This window comes from Dicentrarchus labrax, unplaced genomic scaffold (genome assembly GCF_905237075.1).
Source record: "Dicentrarchus labrax unplaced genomic scaffold, dlabrax2021, whole genome shotgun sequence".
In the NCBI taxonomy this organism is placed as follows: domain Eukaryota; kingdom Metazoa; phylum Chordata; class Actinopteri; family Moronidae; genus Dicentrarchus; species Dicentrarchus labrax.
The window spans coordinates 5,980,284-5,998,898 of record NW_026136710.1 but is presented as its reverse complement, the minus strand read 5'-3'; the positions used below and the strand labels follow the sequence as shown (position 1 = coordinate 5,998,898).

General features: G+C 40.2%; 1 protein-coding gene across 1 annotated transcript in view; it reads left to right on the top strand.

Annotated features, from left to right (window-relative positions):
• Window positions 1–18,615, top strand: part of si:dkeyp-72a4.1 (uncharacterized protein LOC100148058 homolog) — a 53,235-nt gene that overhangs the window by 12,422 nt on the left and 22,198 nt on the right. Inside the window, exons 2-3 of the mRNA XM_051411748.1 lie at window positions 1,965–2,089; window positions 7,061–7,190. Coding sequence (XP_051267708.1) covers window positions 1,965–2,089; window positions 7,061–7,190 — 255 coding nt within the window. The remainder of the gene's footprint in view (window positions 1–1,964; window positions 2,090–7,060; window positions 7,191–18,615) is intronic.

Sequence of the window (18,615 nt, the reverse complement as noted above, 5' to 3'; positions counted from 1 at the left end):
AAGGCCATGAAGAAAATCCTTATAATTTATATCACATCAGCCGGTTGTCCTTGGGTCTGTCTGTCAACCAGAGTCAATGAGTTCTGTCAAAGACCTGCTTAGGAAATATAATATATGGCTAAACTTGAGTTGTTTTTATGGCATTGGTCTTTTTTTTCCCCCCCGTACTTTCTATTGTTGTAGATGCTGAGCAGCTATGTTGGTGAAGAGATTAACACCACGAGAGCAAAAGACTCAGAGCTCTCATCTGCTTCACAGATGAATCTCAACCCAGTTTCTTTATTAAAGGAGATGAAGCTAGGCATACCATGCAAAACTGCGCCAGTTGAAAGGCTTCCTTCGTCTCTGTCTTTCTCGCCTTTCTGTCTCTTGTCGCTCTTGCCTGTCTGTCTCTCTCACTCTCATAATTCTAAAGCGTGTGGAACTGATTCTGAGTCACATAATTTAATCAACACCAGGATGAAAAACCTGTCTCTAAAGAAGCTTTGCTAAGTGGAAAACTCTGTGTGCTTGACCTGCTCCCGTCCTACGGCGTGAGCGTAAGCTGATCAGACGGATGCCGTAAGCGGTAGCTGTAGCTCCCGTGTGTTTGTGCAGTAATGTGTCTGTTCACTTCTGACTTAGTCTAATGGGATGATGATGAGGCTACCTGGAATATGAAGCAGCCAGTCACTAAGATAAAATGATCAAAGAGACACAGCTGACAGGGTCGTGACACCTCCTTAAATAAACGTGCGCATTATGTGCATTTTGCCCACTCGTGTCCGGTGTACAGGAGCTCTAATTCCACAATAATTTAAATGAGGTTATTAAAACATTTATGACAAAAATTTGAAAGTGCAATGTATGAATAATATACATCTCATTAGACGGAATATTCGCAGTGAAACTCTGCATTAAAGAGCCTGTGGAAGCACACTTTTTATATTCTGTTTCTGAGATGTGATGAAAACCTCCAGTTTCAAAGTTGCTACCAGAGGCACAAACACATTGGAGCCAGCGATATAAAATAATCAGGACTTGTCTCCTCATTTCTCTGTATACCATATCTTTTTGTGCTTTCTTAGTTTGTTGTGCCATTTATCAAGTTTGGCTATTACATATAGCACGCTGTGTATGATGAAACACATTGTCTGCTCTTAGCAGCGAGAGTGGGAATGCACTGTACCATCAAAACAGCACACTGTGACCCACATATTGCACTCATTAGCCTCTAGCTGAACTGCACACACAAACAGCACAGCTCACAAGAGCTGCACCAACAGGTGATCTTGATCCACTGCAACAGAAATATTGCAATATGTGTTTTGAGATTAGACATAAGGAATGTATTTTCTTCCTGTATACAACAGGAAGAGAGAAATACCTGAGATGATGATAATAATAAGCTTTGGTTGACAAAACACATCTGTAGTGAAACTCTTGGATTATGCTCTGCGTTGATAGATGTAGTCACAGTGTCTCTGTAACAGTAACCCATGTGTTGGAATTGATGGATTGCATTTCCCTTGTGAAAAAGCATATGTATTGCTTTTCTGAGATTTATGTCATGTCGTCATTGGAGATGCAGAAGAATCCAATTTATGCCTGTCTTGGTTGTTTTCTATTTATCCTTTGTTCACCTGACATCCACAGAATGATTGAGGTGAAAAAAAAGTGCAGAGAATGCGGTAGTCATCGTCTCCAGTGGCATTTCTAATTAAGTTAAGAGTTTTCATGTTGCTGAACAAAACAGTTACTTGCACGAGTTGAAAAGCAATTCTCTTCACATAGATGAAGAGCCCATTCAACAAAAATCCACTCTCTTCTGCCTACTTCATCCCTTGTTCTAGGGGGCTTTTTTTGGATATCATTATTTAAACTTCATCCATTATCAAGTGAACAAGTTTTCGTTTTTTTTCCAAGAGCCTCTTTGGTCTTCTTTGCAGTCACAACTGATCGTGTGATTCTTTTCTCCCTTCTAGATGTGCACTGCCCATCAAGACGATGGATGTCACGTGGTCACTCCTACGAAGAGCAAACTGTGTGGAACCCAAAGTACTGTGTGGTTGGTGAATGTCAGATGCTGCTTCTGAATGAGGAGGAGGTGGTGAGATCAGACATTACAATCTCTTGTCTGTCATGTCCTTCTGTGTCACCATTGTCTTTCTCGTCTGTGCCTGTACTTTTCTTTTTGTAATTCTTTTTGTCCTTGTCAGTTTAATTTTATTGTACTTGCCAATTTCTCCCCATAGCCAGCTATATATTTTTTATAACTTCTTAGTTATAGTTTAATAGTAAAATAAAAATAGCAAAATAAAAGGATGGATTAACTTCAATTCATGCTAATATTATTATTTTTGTCACATATTATTTGGATAGTGCATTGCTAATGACTTCAATGACAGTTTAAGTGCAAACTGAGTTTCAGGCACAATTCAATGAAACTGCTTATCACTGAGAGGCAGTGAAAATCAGTCCACATATCCAGTGACCAGACTGGTAAAAAATGAAAGCTAATTATTACAGCTAGACTGCTAAATCAACCAGATGATCCAGTATTATCTTATTGTAGAAATATTGGTATCAGTATATCTCCGTCATAAGATTACACACCAGAAAAACATATCTAAACGACCCGTGTTAAGATTGTTGTTAAAAGAAATGAAACAACAGTATTGGCCATTTTAAACTCCCAATACCAATATTAGTAACGGCATTAAAGATACAGTATCAGTCGGGCTATAATAATTATAATAATAATAATAATAATAATAATAATAACTAGCTATTGAGAAACACAAGCTCCTGAGTGAATCTTGTGTTGTGTGAGAATTAATTCTACATTTAAATTCATCCCACATCGGAGACCAACAATACCCAGGTTATGCAGAGGAAGCCGAGTCTGGCTCTTTGCCTCTGTTGTTTTGATTAGTGTCACACTGGATTCACATGAGATCAGAGGCCCTGTTGTTAGGAACAAATCAGGAGTCAGCAGGGTAATCTAAATTACATTGTTCAGTCTGCACTATCCTGTCCTGTTTAACAGCTTTCTGTGCACTCACTTTACAGAGACTTACAACATGATATAAACATAATACCGCAATACGACTGCGTTACAATTTGATGCAGTAATGTTGAATTATTGCCTAGCCCTGCTACTCTCCATTAATACTTTAATACGGTCAAAATATGCTGACCCTACAGTGCCGAAGATGAGGGATGTGCAGTGTATCAGTCACAAAATGTACTGTGGTTTTGTTGAAGTACCGGATTGCACCACATGGCCTAGCTCTCTCTCTATGTACAGCCTTGCATTTTGTATTTCAGAATCTTTTCGTTATTAATCAATTATTCATTAATGTGGCTGATGATTGATCATTGCTTAAAAATTTCCCTCATGCAGACTGTACGTGACTGACCTATACCTTGCTTAGTCACTTTGTGTAATTCCTTCATTACCCTTGCGCAACTTTCCATTCAGTCCATTCATTCCACAGCTGCTTACAAAAGTGTCTGCCATTTCTGCATGCTCCTCCTGCCCTGGATGCCAATAACTCACATTAGTGTGTGTGTGGCTGAGTCTGCAAGCACACATGAATGGCACAAAAATTATATTTAATATTCTATTGCAAGAGCTGATGTGTAAGGTAAAAAAGTCCAACGAGGGATTCACATGATGAGAAGTTCCAGCTAATGCTACTATCGGAGAACCGTCAGCAACAAATTAAATTATAGCTTCCTTGAGGAATTTCTCAAAGCCCTCTTCTATAATGTCTGTGGTCTCAGCACAGCAATAGGGAAAGGACACGCCCCCCTCTCAGGGAATATAGTATCTTTTAAGACACTTTTAAGAACACTTAAGACATGAAGGCTCTGTTTCAAAGTCGCAAGAGCACCCAGACAAAGCATAGTTTAGAATTTTTATATGACTGCTGGAGCTGGGGAGAAAAGTGTTTCTTTGTCTGCAAGTACTGAGGTATGCAATGTTGAAATAGAGCGAGCAATAATTGCAGAGAGACATGATTTGAATCGACCCATTGGCAGCTTTTCCACCACAGTGCTTTTTGTTTCATAGCAGCAAAGAACAACAGCTTTTAAATTAATCCATCTGGAGACCCAGACTCTGAAAGGTCATCTGTAACGCTGCTGGATTGCAATGTCAGCAGACGGCAGGTCAAAACGATGATACAGTCGTATAATGGCTTGCTCCAGATGAAGGTGTCATGGCATGGTTTAGACAGATAAACACAATGGATCAGAGCATCCACAATAAACACACTTCTAAGAGACATGTCTGTCTTTATATATATGTATATATGTATATATGGGCTTTTTGCCTTTATTAGATAGGACAGCTGAAGCTTGACAGGAAAGGTGGGAGAGAGAAGAGGTGATACGTAGCAAAGGGCCACAGGTCGGATTTAAACTCATGGCCGCTGGAGCAAGGACTCAGCCTTTGGTACATGGGGTGCCAGCTCTATACCAGGTGAGCCATGGATGTTTGTTATGGCAGTATTAGGTTTTCTGTTATTCCAGCAACTCGCCTACATTTACCATAGGTGTTCCTCCATGCTTGTAAGTGCAGCATCATCAATAATCATAAGTCAAAGAAATGATTTGAGGAAGCCTTTAACATGTGAAGAACACCAATTTGTTCTCGTTGTGCTTGTGGTGAAATGTATCTCCAAACATGCAATACATAATGCAGCACGTCTAAGAACAGTTGTGCCTTTTAGAAACACACCTAAATCATTCAGCTTTAGCCCAATTAAAAATGAGAATAGTTTGAGTTTGCACGTCGGCTTCGTTTTGTGAAGCTGACACAAAAATTTTATTTCAGTGCCACTGAACTTTTTTTTGGGATCGTAAAATAAATGGATGTATTAACTGGAATATGCATTTACATCTTTAAATCTTCATAGATTAAGTATTTGTCTTTATGCACTCTTTGTTTGCCTGTATATTCCTCCGTTCCATACCACAAGGAGAAAACACTAGAGTAACAAAAAGGTTTGAAAGTGAGAGGAAAGAAAAAACAGAAGACTTTAAGAGTCCCTGCACAACAGTCTGATTGATTGTTGGTTGTGAAAGAGTTTTTGCTGTAGGGGCTTTAGTAAACAGTCACTCTCTGTCTTTATCCCTTTGTTTCTGCCTATTTTGTTTTATCCCTTATTGTCTTGTTGTGTTTTTCTGTTTTTATTTTTTGTTGGATTCTTTTATTGTCTCTTTCTTCAGACATATATTCTCTTCAGCCAGGCCTGTCTCTGTTTCCCTGCTAATCCTTTTCTTGTACTCTTAGATATTTTGAAAAAAAGCCCATAGAATTTAGGTGCAGTATCAGCACGAACAGTTGATTGATTGTCTTCTGTAATAGAATGTTTACCAAATTATTGTGTTTTTTGCCAGAGGTTATTTCTGTAAGAAATTCGTAAGACAAATGATGCTACACACAAACACAAAAAGATCCAAAAAGGAGGAAGTCAGAGAGTGAAAACAGAAGTATGCGAGAAGGGATTACAATCTCAGCATTCAGCAAGTGTGATGCATTTTCTTGAGGGCTGCAATATGAAGGTATTAAAATTGAAAGAGAGGTCTGATTCCAGTGGGGGGTTTCTGGAGTGTGGATTTAGCGAATTGTTTTACCTTCAGCTTGTTCTGAAGCCTTCAGTTGTTCCACAGGCCCACTCTGTAAAATGAGTGATCAAGTTCAGCACATTTCTCTAATCTACATTTCAAAAGCTCCACATGACTGCCAGTAGAGGGGGCTCATGATTAAAGACAAAGAAGTTATTTATGCTCGTGTCAACAGGCAAAAAAAAATTCCTGCCGAGCTGAGGATACCGGACGGGGCCAGTGAGCAGTGTTTAAATTTAGCCTCAATTCAAGTGGGCTTTGCCGTTTGCTTTAATGCTGTAATCAAATCAGTGTTTACGTCCATGGCAAAATCAATTATGTTAATTGAATTAGCAGAGAGTGAAAAGATACATCACTGTTTCCTGTTTGCCATATTTCTCCTCTGTTAACCCTGTAACGGAAAAAATATTTAGGTTTTTCATCTCATCAGAACGATTGCAGTTTTATAGTTAAACTTGTTTAAACTTAGACCTTTGAGTTTGCAACTGAATCTTATCTTTTCTAGGTGTATTTCAGGCATTTGAATGTAGCTAATGCTCACCCTCCAAGTACATTATCACTTAGTTTAATATTTCAAATAAATAATTGCATGAGTGTGGGAATTAATTGATTATTAGATGATTCATTATAATAACGCCACAGGCTATACTCCAATCCCTGGTCAAGACCAGTGGAAGTACAACACTGTATATATCTGAGACAGAATTTGTTGCAGTGAATAGTGGGTCTCAAATTACAGCTCATAATGCTTAGTCATCATGGCTCAGACCACTAGACATTGTCTGTACGTCAGAGGTGGTGTTAGTGAGAATATGCTGTCCTTAAACCTGAGTCCCATGAGGCAAGTAAAGAGGTGAGTCTCAGAGACATTCCGAGAAAGACAGACGGATAAACAGACGGACACAGAAAAAACTAGACAGACAGGGTGCCGCATTGAGTTTAGAGGTGTGAGGATGTTCGATAAGCCATTATCACTCCTCTTGGAGGACACCAGGCTCTTTCCCTTTTTTTCTTTTAGTCACCACTTTCTCACCAGGGCCATCCTTTCTCCTTTGTCTGTTTAATCTTTTGGAGCCAAACATTTGGTATGCAAGCTATAGGGAGATATGGGCTGACACAGACTGATGCGTGGCTAATGTCTGCTCTGTTTCATCCAATGACTCCTCATTTATCAGAAGCTCTAAAGCTTTTGTGCTCTATTGGCCCAACACAGCATTAAACATGGTGATCAGAATAGCCACAACATAGATAAGGAGCCTCAGTGACTATTGTATTCCTAGCAGCCACGATTTTTCTTCTTGTTAGCTTTCATTCTTGCTCTGTACGCTATCTACTCCATGTGCCTACTTTCTGTCTGTGCCTTTTGTTGAATTTATTCTGCCTTTTGTCTGTCTTGAATTTCTTGCTCTATGTTTCTGTCTCCTTCTTTCTCTCTCTTTCTCAGCAGATCCGTCCCTTGTTTTTACAGGAGAGTCGCTCTGCGCCATGCAAGGTCCATCTTCTGAGGCGCACTATCAGCGTTCCAGTGGAGACACAGTTTCCAGAATTCCACAGCCAGCTGTCCACTGAGAGCGGTGAGTAGCCTGAAGACATACCTCTGCAGATATCAGGATGCCTCACACTCACTCACACACACACACACACAGACACACACACACACACACACACACACACACACACACACACAGCCAGACACTGGGAATACTTAAATGGCTTTCTTGATTTTCATTTAATTAAATTAGAATGATTAATAGCCCAGAAATCAAATATTTAACGCTTGCTCAACATGGTTATAGACAAAATATTATTCATTATTAACACTCTGAGTCTGATGAGAAGTTCTCTTCTCATCTTTTGTGGCTCGGCTCTGGTTTTGCCTTTTTTATTCCACAATCTTCTATGTCCAAGGCTGCTAAATAACAACTCAAAGTCAAAATTACTTGTTCTGTACAAAGGTCAAATGGGCAAAGTAATTCAAATGCAAGCGGTCAAACAGTTAAATATGCAAGTGAGCTTTGTGTTGCTCACATGCCTGGGCAAACCTTTTTTCTGAGACTCTTTTCTTCTACGTTATAGCCACTAGATGGAGAGCTTGCTGCTTCATAGCACATCACTGCACTTATAATGCTTCATCCTAACCACTAAGACAGACATTGAAAAATGTTTTGGTGTCTTTCAACTGGCAGGTATCATGTTGCCCTTTACAGCAATGTAATGCCTGTAATATAACACCATTACTTTCTGGATGTGCCAGTGTGTGCACTTATGTCTACGGACAAGATGGAGCAGCTCAGTAAAAGCTAGTGTGGATGTGTCTGCAAGGATGAACACACAGAATCCGTCAAAATGAGACACTAGGTGGCACTGAGGTTTGACATTCAAGCGTTTGTATCCCACAGTTACCGTTGCTGGGTTGTTGGCTGGCATGCAACCTAATATGACCCACCTTTAAATCAGCGGGTTCAATGGTTGTTTAGTTGAAGTGCTATTTCATGATGTCATTTCAGTACAGTACAGAACATTAAGTGAAGGTTGTATTAAGCTTAGCAATTTCCTGTGGTGCTGTTGCCCTCTATCTATTGAGACAGTGTTATTGGACAGTGTTGTTGTATATTTTCTGGCTTACCAATGTTGTGTAAGCATTTTTTAACCAAGATTCTTGCCTGGTTCTTTGTGAGCACAGTGATTTTAGTGATGCTTTTATGTACTATTAATCACACTTTCTGCAGACCCTCTATGCCCAGGATTTGTCACAAAGGTTTGACAGTGATTTCTTTACCAGCCATTGACCATTAGAGGGAGCCATTTAGCTCTGTGTTAATAATGAAGCTATAACTTCACAGCACTTACAGCATTTACAGAGGTATTTCTTAATTGCTAAGTGTACACGATGGACTATATTTAGAAGAATATTCAGTTCTCAGGTCTCAGGTTTCTTTTAGTTAAATCAACAAGTCATGTTATTTGATACAACTTTGTTTTGGGCACTCGTCTCATTCCATCATATTCTATATCTCCCAAGTGGGATCGCATTCTTGTTGCGAGTAAGAGGGCCAGATGATGAGACGAGCAGAGATGTCCTTCTGTCTCCTCAAAGTTATGGCTGTTACCCAGCATTCTCTGCATAGAACATATTTGGCTTTAAAAATACAGGGACCTTTTTATTTTTGCTGTAAGTTCAGCACTGGATCTCACACACACACACACACACACACACACACACACACAACACACATCAGAAAAAAGCAGAGGAGAGTTTATTGTGCATCCCGTTTTGTAATCCATGTTCACTAATACAAGTGATGACATGATGATGAGAAAATGGCGCAAGACACATCATTATAATGCATCTATGATTGGGCTGACTTTGTTTATCTGAGAAGAGACGGAGGCTAAAAGAATAAGCACAGGCTGCCAGCTAGTTCACTAATTACAGGGTACCTTTGCAACTCTGCCAGTGACATTTGAAACTTTTCCATGATGATGATGTAAGATCATTTCTGAATTGCTGATTCAGATTTCCATAGTCAGGCTACATATTTCTGCATGTTAGCTAGAATACATTACAATACATTAATATATTACTGCAGTGGTTATTATGTCAGCCATTTAAATATCTAATAATCATAATAATGTCATACAAGCTGTTCTGTCACCTTTTAGCCAAATGAATATTCTACAATTTTATATTAACAAGGCATGAACCTGCTGTTGGGTTTGGATTTGAATTCACTGGTCACCAGAAATGAGAGATAACATATAGGAGCATTTAGAGGTCAGAAACAGCATTAAATGGCTACTGTTACAGAAATTCCATTTGCAAAAATATATCTGATAGGATAAAGTAATGTTGTTAATAAGAAAAGCATAACTAAGACCTTAAATGCACATTTTAAATGTATTTATGAATCACAAGAATAATGATTACAAGAATAAAATCACAGTTATCTTTTAAAGAGAGCAGCAATTACTTATAGAAGTATTAAGATAACCTCAAATAAGCACTAAATGTAAAGCTGTAAACTGATCAATATTGCCTTGAAATATTAAATATGTGTATTAGTGCCGTGGTGAGAGCTAGAGCTTTATTAAAACACACTCACTGGCAAAATACTATTTCACATGAACAAACACAAGTGTTTGCATCTTTAAATACCATATTGACAGAAGGGTTGTTGTTAAATTTATCCTCCAAAATCCAAACAGTATTACATGTTCTAGTCCCCTCTTCAGTTTCTAACCTTTAAAACTGCAGTTGTGCGCGCGTGCGTGAGCACCTGTACGGTTTTCAAATCAGGTTCTTCATCACTACAAACACTCACACGGTCTATGTTTTACTAAATTATTCATTGGCGTAGGCCCCACCTGCTCTTGTCCTTGTGTGACACACGCTCTAAATAAGCAGCGTGATGAATAAAAACTACACTTAGATGAATAGGAATCCACAGCAAATCAGAGAGCGCTCTCATCTCGTCTCATCCTCCGACTGAATAGTGAGCGGCTGCCTCTTCTGTTCTTTTGAACTCGACGAGGTTTTGGCACAAACATGCTAGAGACGGAGAGCGCTGCTACGCTTCCACCCGAACAACTACGCTTAATTTTTACTGAGGTCTAAGTTTTTTCTGGATGCTGCTTTGGAAAAAGTTCTCATCTCTCGGTTCTTTAAAGATGCTGGGGCATATGCTGCCCTATTTTCCAGTTTTTACTTTCTCCATAAATATTTTCACTGAAGCTGTAACACTTTAGATAGGATTAAATAGAACTGGATAACTGACCAAAGGGTGGAATGATTTTTGCATGCCTTGGAGCCCAAATACAGCCTCACATGGCGTTTAAGTATCTTAACATTCCAAAAGTCAACCTCTCTCCCCCGAGTTTATAATTACAATTAGCTATCATTATCCAGAATGGTATTTGTTGGATCTGAGCCTGTCACCCCAGTCTATCCTGCCAACACAGCACTAAATGATGGATTGTTTTGCCTATTCAATGTCTTGTCTTACAGTTTTTATAGATGAACTCAAAACATCTCAAATATGGGGAGCTATAATTTATCAAGATCCCTGGATAGTTGAGATTAAAATCATTTCAAGGTAATGGTTGGCTGGGCTCCATTTGACCGTATTATGCTGCTGAAAGGACAGGAGCGGCAGGAGTGGCATGTCTGCCAGTTGGACAATTGATGAACTAGAAATGGGTCAATATAAAGATGGGCAAAGTTAGAATTAACATATTAAACTACTGCCTGTCTTCAACCAATCTAACCAAACTTCCTTTGACAGCTTTTAAGTGATGGTTTTGGATCAGCATCTCAAGTGTAAGAATCTCTGGTTTGGGTTTTTTTTAAGACAAGGCATCACTTTGAGTTCTGCGAAATTGTGAAGAGTGCTGTTTTTTTTGCTTTTAAAGGACTAAACAATGTTTTAGTTGCTGCTAATGTTCTTGACGCACAAGCTATCGATTCAGGTCAGCTTAAGCATCTTGTGTTGTTTAGTGTGCCAAATTGAAATGAGAGTAGAAACAATGCCCAGCCAGCACAACTCGGTCAGGTTTTTGAGTCCACCCGTTGTTAACACCCAGGCTGCAGTACTACATAAGGTCCTTAATTCTCCTGGCATGTTAATGTTTTCCAAACTGATGTTACTAAGGTCTCGTTATGATGAGAAAAAAATATGCTGAGAGTATAAAATTGATCAAAGTGGAAACATTCAGCACTGCCACAACCCTCTCCACCCATATCTCTCTCTCTCTCTCTCTCTCTGTCTCTTTCTCTCTCTCTCCCTCTCTCTCTGCCACCACAATGTGGAAACTGCTGCTCTCTCTCTCCTCCCTCCTGTACTGTGCTCCGTTATTCTCTCTCTCTCTCTCTCTCTCTCTCTCTCTCTCTCTCTCTCTCTCTCTCTCTCTCTCTCTCTCTCTCTCCCCCCACTCTCCAGAGAGGGGCTCATTCAGACAGATGTAACACAGCAGTAGAAGCCTGAGCTGAGCTGGCAGGCTGCAGGGGCCAGACCAGAGCCAGCAGCTCTGACTGGAGAGAACAGCGGAGAACAGACGGCAGTGGCGGCGGCAGTAGAAATACAGCGGTAGTTGTAATAATAGTTTCAGTAGTCGTAGTCCAGTTACAGAGCCAGGTTTGCCTCAGGATATGGGTATGTTGATGTGGGCACTCATCACCCTGTGAATTTAACATGGACCCTGACACCAGCACCCATCCAGAGGCACAGCATGGTGAGTGAGATTTGAAGCAGCAGGGGTGGGAGGAAAAGATGAGAAACGATGGAAGCGATACTGTGGAAAAAGTTGAAGAGCATGTTGGTGAACAAGGGAGTCAGGTCACATGGTTTTCCCGTTAGCTTGCTACTATGACTAGGCTCTCCATTTGGCTCTTAAACTGTTGACTAGGGCCTCTGTGGTCAGATGAATAGGACTTCAGTCTGTTCTGTTGGGTAGAGAGTTAAGCGGTGAGGGGTGTTACATGGCAATGTGATGAAATCAACAGCCTGCTAATATAATTTTGCTCTAATGACTTGTACACCATCACTTAAACAGGGTTGTAAAGTTTCTGAAATAGTTGTAGCGAAGAAAGTTGGAGAATGTTGAATGATGTTTCTTGAATTTGCCTTGTCTGTCTTCCGCCCGGCTGTTTTGGTGCGAGCTTTGTGGAGCAGGAAGCTCTCCTCTTCTCCTCTGGAATAATTAACGGTGGCACATGCGAGGACTGTGGGTGTACCATTTCTGTTCAAAAGCAGCAAGATAATTTGATGGTTATGTGAATCTGTGTATTTGTATGCCGTGTAGCGGTTGCAGCATGTGGGTGTTTGTGTTAGAGACACAGCGCGGCACGAAAGAATGAAAGTGGGAGAGGGAAAGAGAAGGGGAGAGACAGAAAGAGAAAGAGTTATGTACACAAATAAATCCAGGGGGATCTGGACTGCACTGTAGGCCAGTGAGAGTGCTCTCTCTTTCTCTTCCCCCTCATTTTCCGTTGCCTCTATTTTTTTTTTTCCTCCACTGCTCCAAATGTTAGAGCCTAAACTAGATAGTTAAAAGGCAGCAAAAAAAGTGGTGTGTTATTAACTGGGCCAGAAAATACGGTGTTTTGTCTTCATGGCCGATGGGAAGGACTCTGCTGTGCTGCTGATGAAGAATGTGGTTAACAGAATGAGTCAACAGAGAACATATTTCCAAGAGACCATAGTTTCTCTTCGCCAGCGTCTAAGCCACATTGCTTTATGCACTGGGCTGTCTGCCACCACGGAGAGACAAAGAAAAGGGAAAGAAAACTGCTAAAGACGAAACTTCTCCACTTTTATGCATCTCTTGAGACGTGAAACTTCTGTTAACAATCTAACCCAATTAAGTGAGAACATTGAGCATTTTCTCTCCTCCACAGTGAGGTTTCCCACCCTCAACTATGTCAGTTTTGTTCAGTGATTGACTACTCTCTGATCTCAACCAGTCAGCCGGCCTCTCTCAGTGCACACAGCCTCAGAAGATATAAGAGAGAATATAAATAGAAATGTGAGAGTAGAAAGGGCAATAATCTGATATCATCCGACTACATTCTCACCTCAGGCCTGCAAGCCTCAGGAAGAGTTCACGCTTCCTAAGGCTCGTAGGCATCAATTTACACTCTCTCTCTCTCTATTTCAAAAACACACAAATACATGCATGCGCACAGACATCATTGCTGTTGATTGTAACAAATGAGAGCTAATATTATACATTGCTTTGTGTATTTTACATATAAACTAGATGTTGATCTGCATCTTATTATAGCACAGGCACTGGAACCGCATCTACCTATTTCGGAATTTATATCTGAAGAATGCGAATGATTGCCGCTGCTGGACATCCTCTCCTGCTTTAGATAATATTCTGAGTAGTATTGTTTCCAGACAAGCTAATAAATATCATCGGTCATTGCAAACAGTTGTCGGATATATGAACTCTGCATCTTTAGTTTATGTTACGAGTCTAGAGTTGTGGTACACCAGTGCACCCAACAGTTTTCTGAGGAATAAGCTGAGAATCCCAATAAAAGTAGTTGTCTTTAGAAGTAGCCGGGCCTTTATCAGGCATCAAAATGAGCACATCTTCTTATAGGAACGCCCTGAGATGAGAGGAAGTTTGAGGGAGGGAAGTAAAAAGAGATATGCAGGGAAAAGTCCTTATCCATGGCCTTCATTGACATGTAAATAGGTCTGCATGTTTTTGTCCTACTTGAGAAAGGTTGAATGCCTGCTCGTGTACTGGAGGAGAAAACACAGAGCCATTTTTTATGTGTGGGTTTGTACAGAACTTTTATTAGACAGGGGGATTAGACCATTGGAGATTTCTTCTCTTTCGCTATAAAGTATTTTTTTGTGAAAAACAAGGGGCTTTTCTCTCATTTTCCATTTTGAGGTGAATTGGGGTTTCTGACTACACTTCTAAAATTCCCAGATTTTATCCAGATGAAAGTGTGGTCTTGTGGGTGAAAGCGCTGCAGGGCTTTGTCTTGAAGAATGTTCAGCTTTTAATAAAAGATTTATTCTTACTTGTGTTGTCATGTGCTAAAAACTAGCCAGAAGTCAGGGCTGGGTGGTACAGGGTGTGTAAATTTAGGGACTTGGCTGTCAGCTTATAAGTTTTAATCTAGTTTTAAGAGAGGAAGCACCATCTTGCACCAGACCTCATGCTTAAATCGAGTTCATTCTGGTGTACAAGAGACATTCTTCTCCCCATGAGGTTGCAGCCTTGGCAGATGAATGTTGTCTTAAGGGTTTAGAGAGTGAGACTGATAAAAAACATGATGTTTAGTCTGTCCTGTTTCCAGCTGTAAACATGTTTGTGTGCGTAGGCCTGTGTGGTGTGTGAGTGAGTTTCTGTTCTTGCATCTTTTGAAAAGCAAATCTAGATTTTAAACCATTGGTGGAACGTCATTTTGGCAATGTGGGGTCATTCTGGCTCATCCCACTTCTTTTAAGGGCTATTTCAGGGTGTTTGGGGTTTGAGGTTAGAGGCTAGATTGGCCGCACACTCCTGAGAAAAATATCTGAGTTGCTTTATTTGCTAGCTTGTCGCTAACTCAGTCTGTCTGTCTGCTGTTTGTTGCTGCATAGGTAATACTGGTCTGCTGCCCAACATGTGGGCTGTGAAACATTAAATTAAAGTAGTGAGTTATTTCGCTGCCTGCTGGCTGAAAACGGTGCGGTGAGAGTGAACCAAAACACCGGGCAGTTAAACGATTAGACTCACGATGAAGCTCTTTAAAGCCGAAAGAAGCTACAGGGTCAGGTACTAACTCTCCTTGGGTTTATAACTGCCAGAGACCCCTTTCACATTGTCACTTGATACATTGCTATCATTAAACTACTGAGTATAGCTGCTTTAAAGTAATAAAACACCATATCAGTTACTCCAAAATTTGGAACCCTTGAAATCACTTTTGAATTTTTCTTATGTTCACAGTTCAATAAAGACATTCTGTTCAAAGAAGACATACTTTCCTCATTTTGTTTGCTTACACATTTTTAACTGACATCACAAAGAGCGGCTGTAGTGGAGGAAAACATCCCATCTGAAAGAACTGAGTTAATGATCATTATTCTATTGTGATTGGGTCATTCTTTTCAACATCTCCATGGCCAGCAACTAGTAAGAACAAAGCATATAGGTCAGATTGGGTATTGATTTTGTGCTGCTGTCAGTTGATTTCTAGATATTGATGCCTCCGGAATTCAAGTAGACTACCACATTCATGTGGGGTCAGCCAGCCTGCCTAGGGCAGCTTTAAGCAAATGTTCCAAATAAGCACTCTTTCCAATAGGCTTCTGACCCTACTGCTCTAGCATAATCAGAAGCATATAGAATAAAGTAACAAGTGAAAATAGCATGCTGCTTGTCCTCGAGGTCAAGGCAAGTGGCACTGGATTAGTTTTGCTGTAAAGAATGTCAGGAGTAGTTGTAAACAGCTGATGGTGTGTTGTGGTGGCACAGGCTTTTGAACTGAACTAGCTCTAATGACTTTTGAGTTGTACATACAGCATTTGCTTAAATAAACTGGGTTTCCATCTCTCATCAGTACTGAACCACAAACTTCTCAGAGAATACTTTGTCACCCTTAAGACCTGGTATCTTGCATGAAAACATTGATAGTTCCACACTGAAAAACTCCAGTGAGGGGGAAAAAAGGCTGGAAATAAAAGAGTCACGAAAATGGGGAAGAACAGAGAGATCCTATGTGTGGTAGCTATGTAGAGCTATATTTACGAAAAACTTGACTAGGTGGTCGTTCAAGGAGGCCAAGGACGCATACGCGTTGACACTACACTGCCTGACCATGTCCTAATATGGCTCGAACAATGATGTCCTGATGCATCTTCAGTGCTTGGGGTGTTTTTTTTCCTGTATTCAAGGATGTCTGCTGTGATAGTGATCAGCAGTTGTCTCAGAAGAAGTAAGAATTACATTAGTCTGATGGAACTATTCTGAAAGGATTAGTGCCTGTCATACAGTCTGACTTTTGGCCAAATTATCCCAGGGACAGAGGAACAAAACCTTTCTTTGCTGTCGTGTTCCCAGATTACAAGTGAATGCTTGGTTTGTGACATAATTTCTGTGCGTTGAGAAGAAAGCAATGTATGCATAGATGAGCTTGAACTAGTCATTGTGTTTTTCTTTGTGATTTATGATTATGATTTGTGATGGATGTTGTAAGAGACATTTAGAGGATGACATGTCTGTCTCCAGAGTAGCAATCTGCTGAGTGTGACGTTCTGATTCTTTGTCTGTTGTAGTACGTAATTTGTCTGTTTATGGTACATAACCACAATGAAGCAGTTGGCAAATAAATAAGAATTTGTTTGTCTCGTCTCTCTTTACCTTGTTACTTTTAGATGGTCAAGTTTTTAGCTTTTTAACTGTCATTTAAATGTCAGTAACATCCAACAAAAATCGTATCCTAAGTGCTTAAAGTCACACTACAACCAGTTCTTGCTTGTAATCTGAATAATTGCTTAGGTTTGACAAATCAGTCAGACATTACAAAACAGTTACTGCCCAACTGAAAAAGCACTACCTACCTAGGAAGCAGAAACTAAAACTTGAGCGAGCTTCTTCTAATTGAAACGGAGGTGAAGTTGATTTGGGATCCTGCCGTGAAAAAGGTGCCACTACTGACTCGAGTGCTTTCACACATAGCTCTGTATTACAGTAGTAAAACAAGTAATAAAAGTCATTTATCCTTTGTTTTTCTCTATCCAAACCACTTGGGCAGTTTTATTGTAAAAGTCTTGACAACTCACACAGAATTCAAGAATACAATAAATTCAGTGTTTACTAATTGTATTGTTATGGCAAAGGAATATAGAGCTGCATTTTTAGCACACCAAAATCTAAGAAAACAGCCCAGGTCACTGACCAAAAGATCCACAGCTGTGAAGGTCCACACAGGAGATGGCACATGAAAAGTTCATCAAACACTCAAAACTAGTAGTCTGGTGATGGTGGATATAAATAACACTGTAAGAGCAGAGCTAAGCAATAACCTCAGAGAGCTGACTTGCGGCCAGCAGCAACAGTGGCACGACTCCATTTGGCCCCATTTGTCAGAAAGCCTCCCTGATGAGAGACTGTCAGTCAACAGAGCACTGCTGAGGAGGGTGAGGGAGAGAGGGAGGGAGGGAGGGACAAGAAACAGAGAAAAGCAGTGCAGAGTATGAAACAAAAGAGAGTTAAGGAAAATTGGAACGTGTGTACAAATTGTGCCTTTGCTGCATGCCATGTAGACGTTAAGCATGTTAGCGTGGTTTGTTTGCGTGTGTGTGCTAGTGTGCGCATTGGTGTGTTAGTGTGTGTCCATGGTATGTTTTGCTGTGTGATGTGTGTCTAAGTTGAAGTGACTGCAAGAGGCAGAAACTGAGCCAAACACAGCCATGAGCTTGTTACACGCTCACAACAAATTTATGTTGGGAATGTGCTTTTCGTGTCTCTGTAAATCTTATGTAAATGTGCTGGTCCCACACTGAGCAAAGAGTGCCAGAGCGGGTGAGAGCGGTGAGGAAATGAGCTGAGGAGAGAGAGAGAGCTGGAAAATATGGACTATTTAAAAAGGAAACGGGTAAAGTCAGAAAGAGCATGGATATTAGCAGACTTAAGCCTTTTCCTGGGAGATTCTAAACAAAGTAGGATGCTAGAGTGGCAAGAGAAACTGATCTTAATCAGTGCTTTGTTTATCCTTCCTCATTGTTTATGTGGTTTACCCAGTTACAGATCTGCGATGATCCACCAGAGTATTTATTTCAGTACAAACGCTGGTGGGAAAGTGCAGTAATTTGAGCCTACAATGAAGGCATTGGAGAAGCAGCAACAGAAAACTTTTAGAAGTTTGAAGTCTTTCTTCTTTGTCAGCATCACAATTGAACTGGTTCATGATCATGACTTCACAAGATGTCACATAAGCTGCTCTGTATACTGTGTGTGAAACTGTGAAATATAGATTATTATATGACTACATAATACATAATCCCACCAATTATTGTGACTCCATGTTTTCAGTTAATAAAAAAATGGACAAAAGGCTGTATTTCAAGATTTCAAAGGGGGGATTGAAGGCTACTATTGTATATCTGTTGGTTAAAATTAAGCTACTCTGTCTGCAATTTCTTTAGTTTCAATTTAATTACAAACTCTGCTTTTCGAGCCAATATGTATGTGAGTTAAGGTGAGTCAGACACGTCAATAAAGTAATTGAGCGTCTATACTAAGAGATGATGTTGTTAGATCTGGCAGAATAGACTATCTGAGGGAGCTCTGAAAGAATCGGAGCAGCATTCTGCCAGAAGAAATCATCTTTCCAGCATGACAATGACATACATGATGAGATCTATGTAAAGTCAACATTTGCATGGGGGGAATCAGTATAGTGACAGTGCTCCACCTAAAGCGGCACTATGTTCCCTTTATGACAAGGCACTCACAGTTCAGTACCTGCCTCTGCAAGATCAGGTTTTGGGG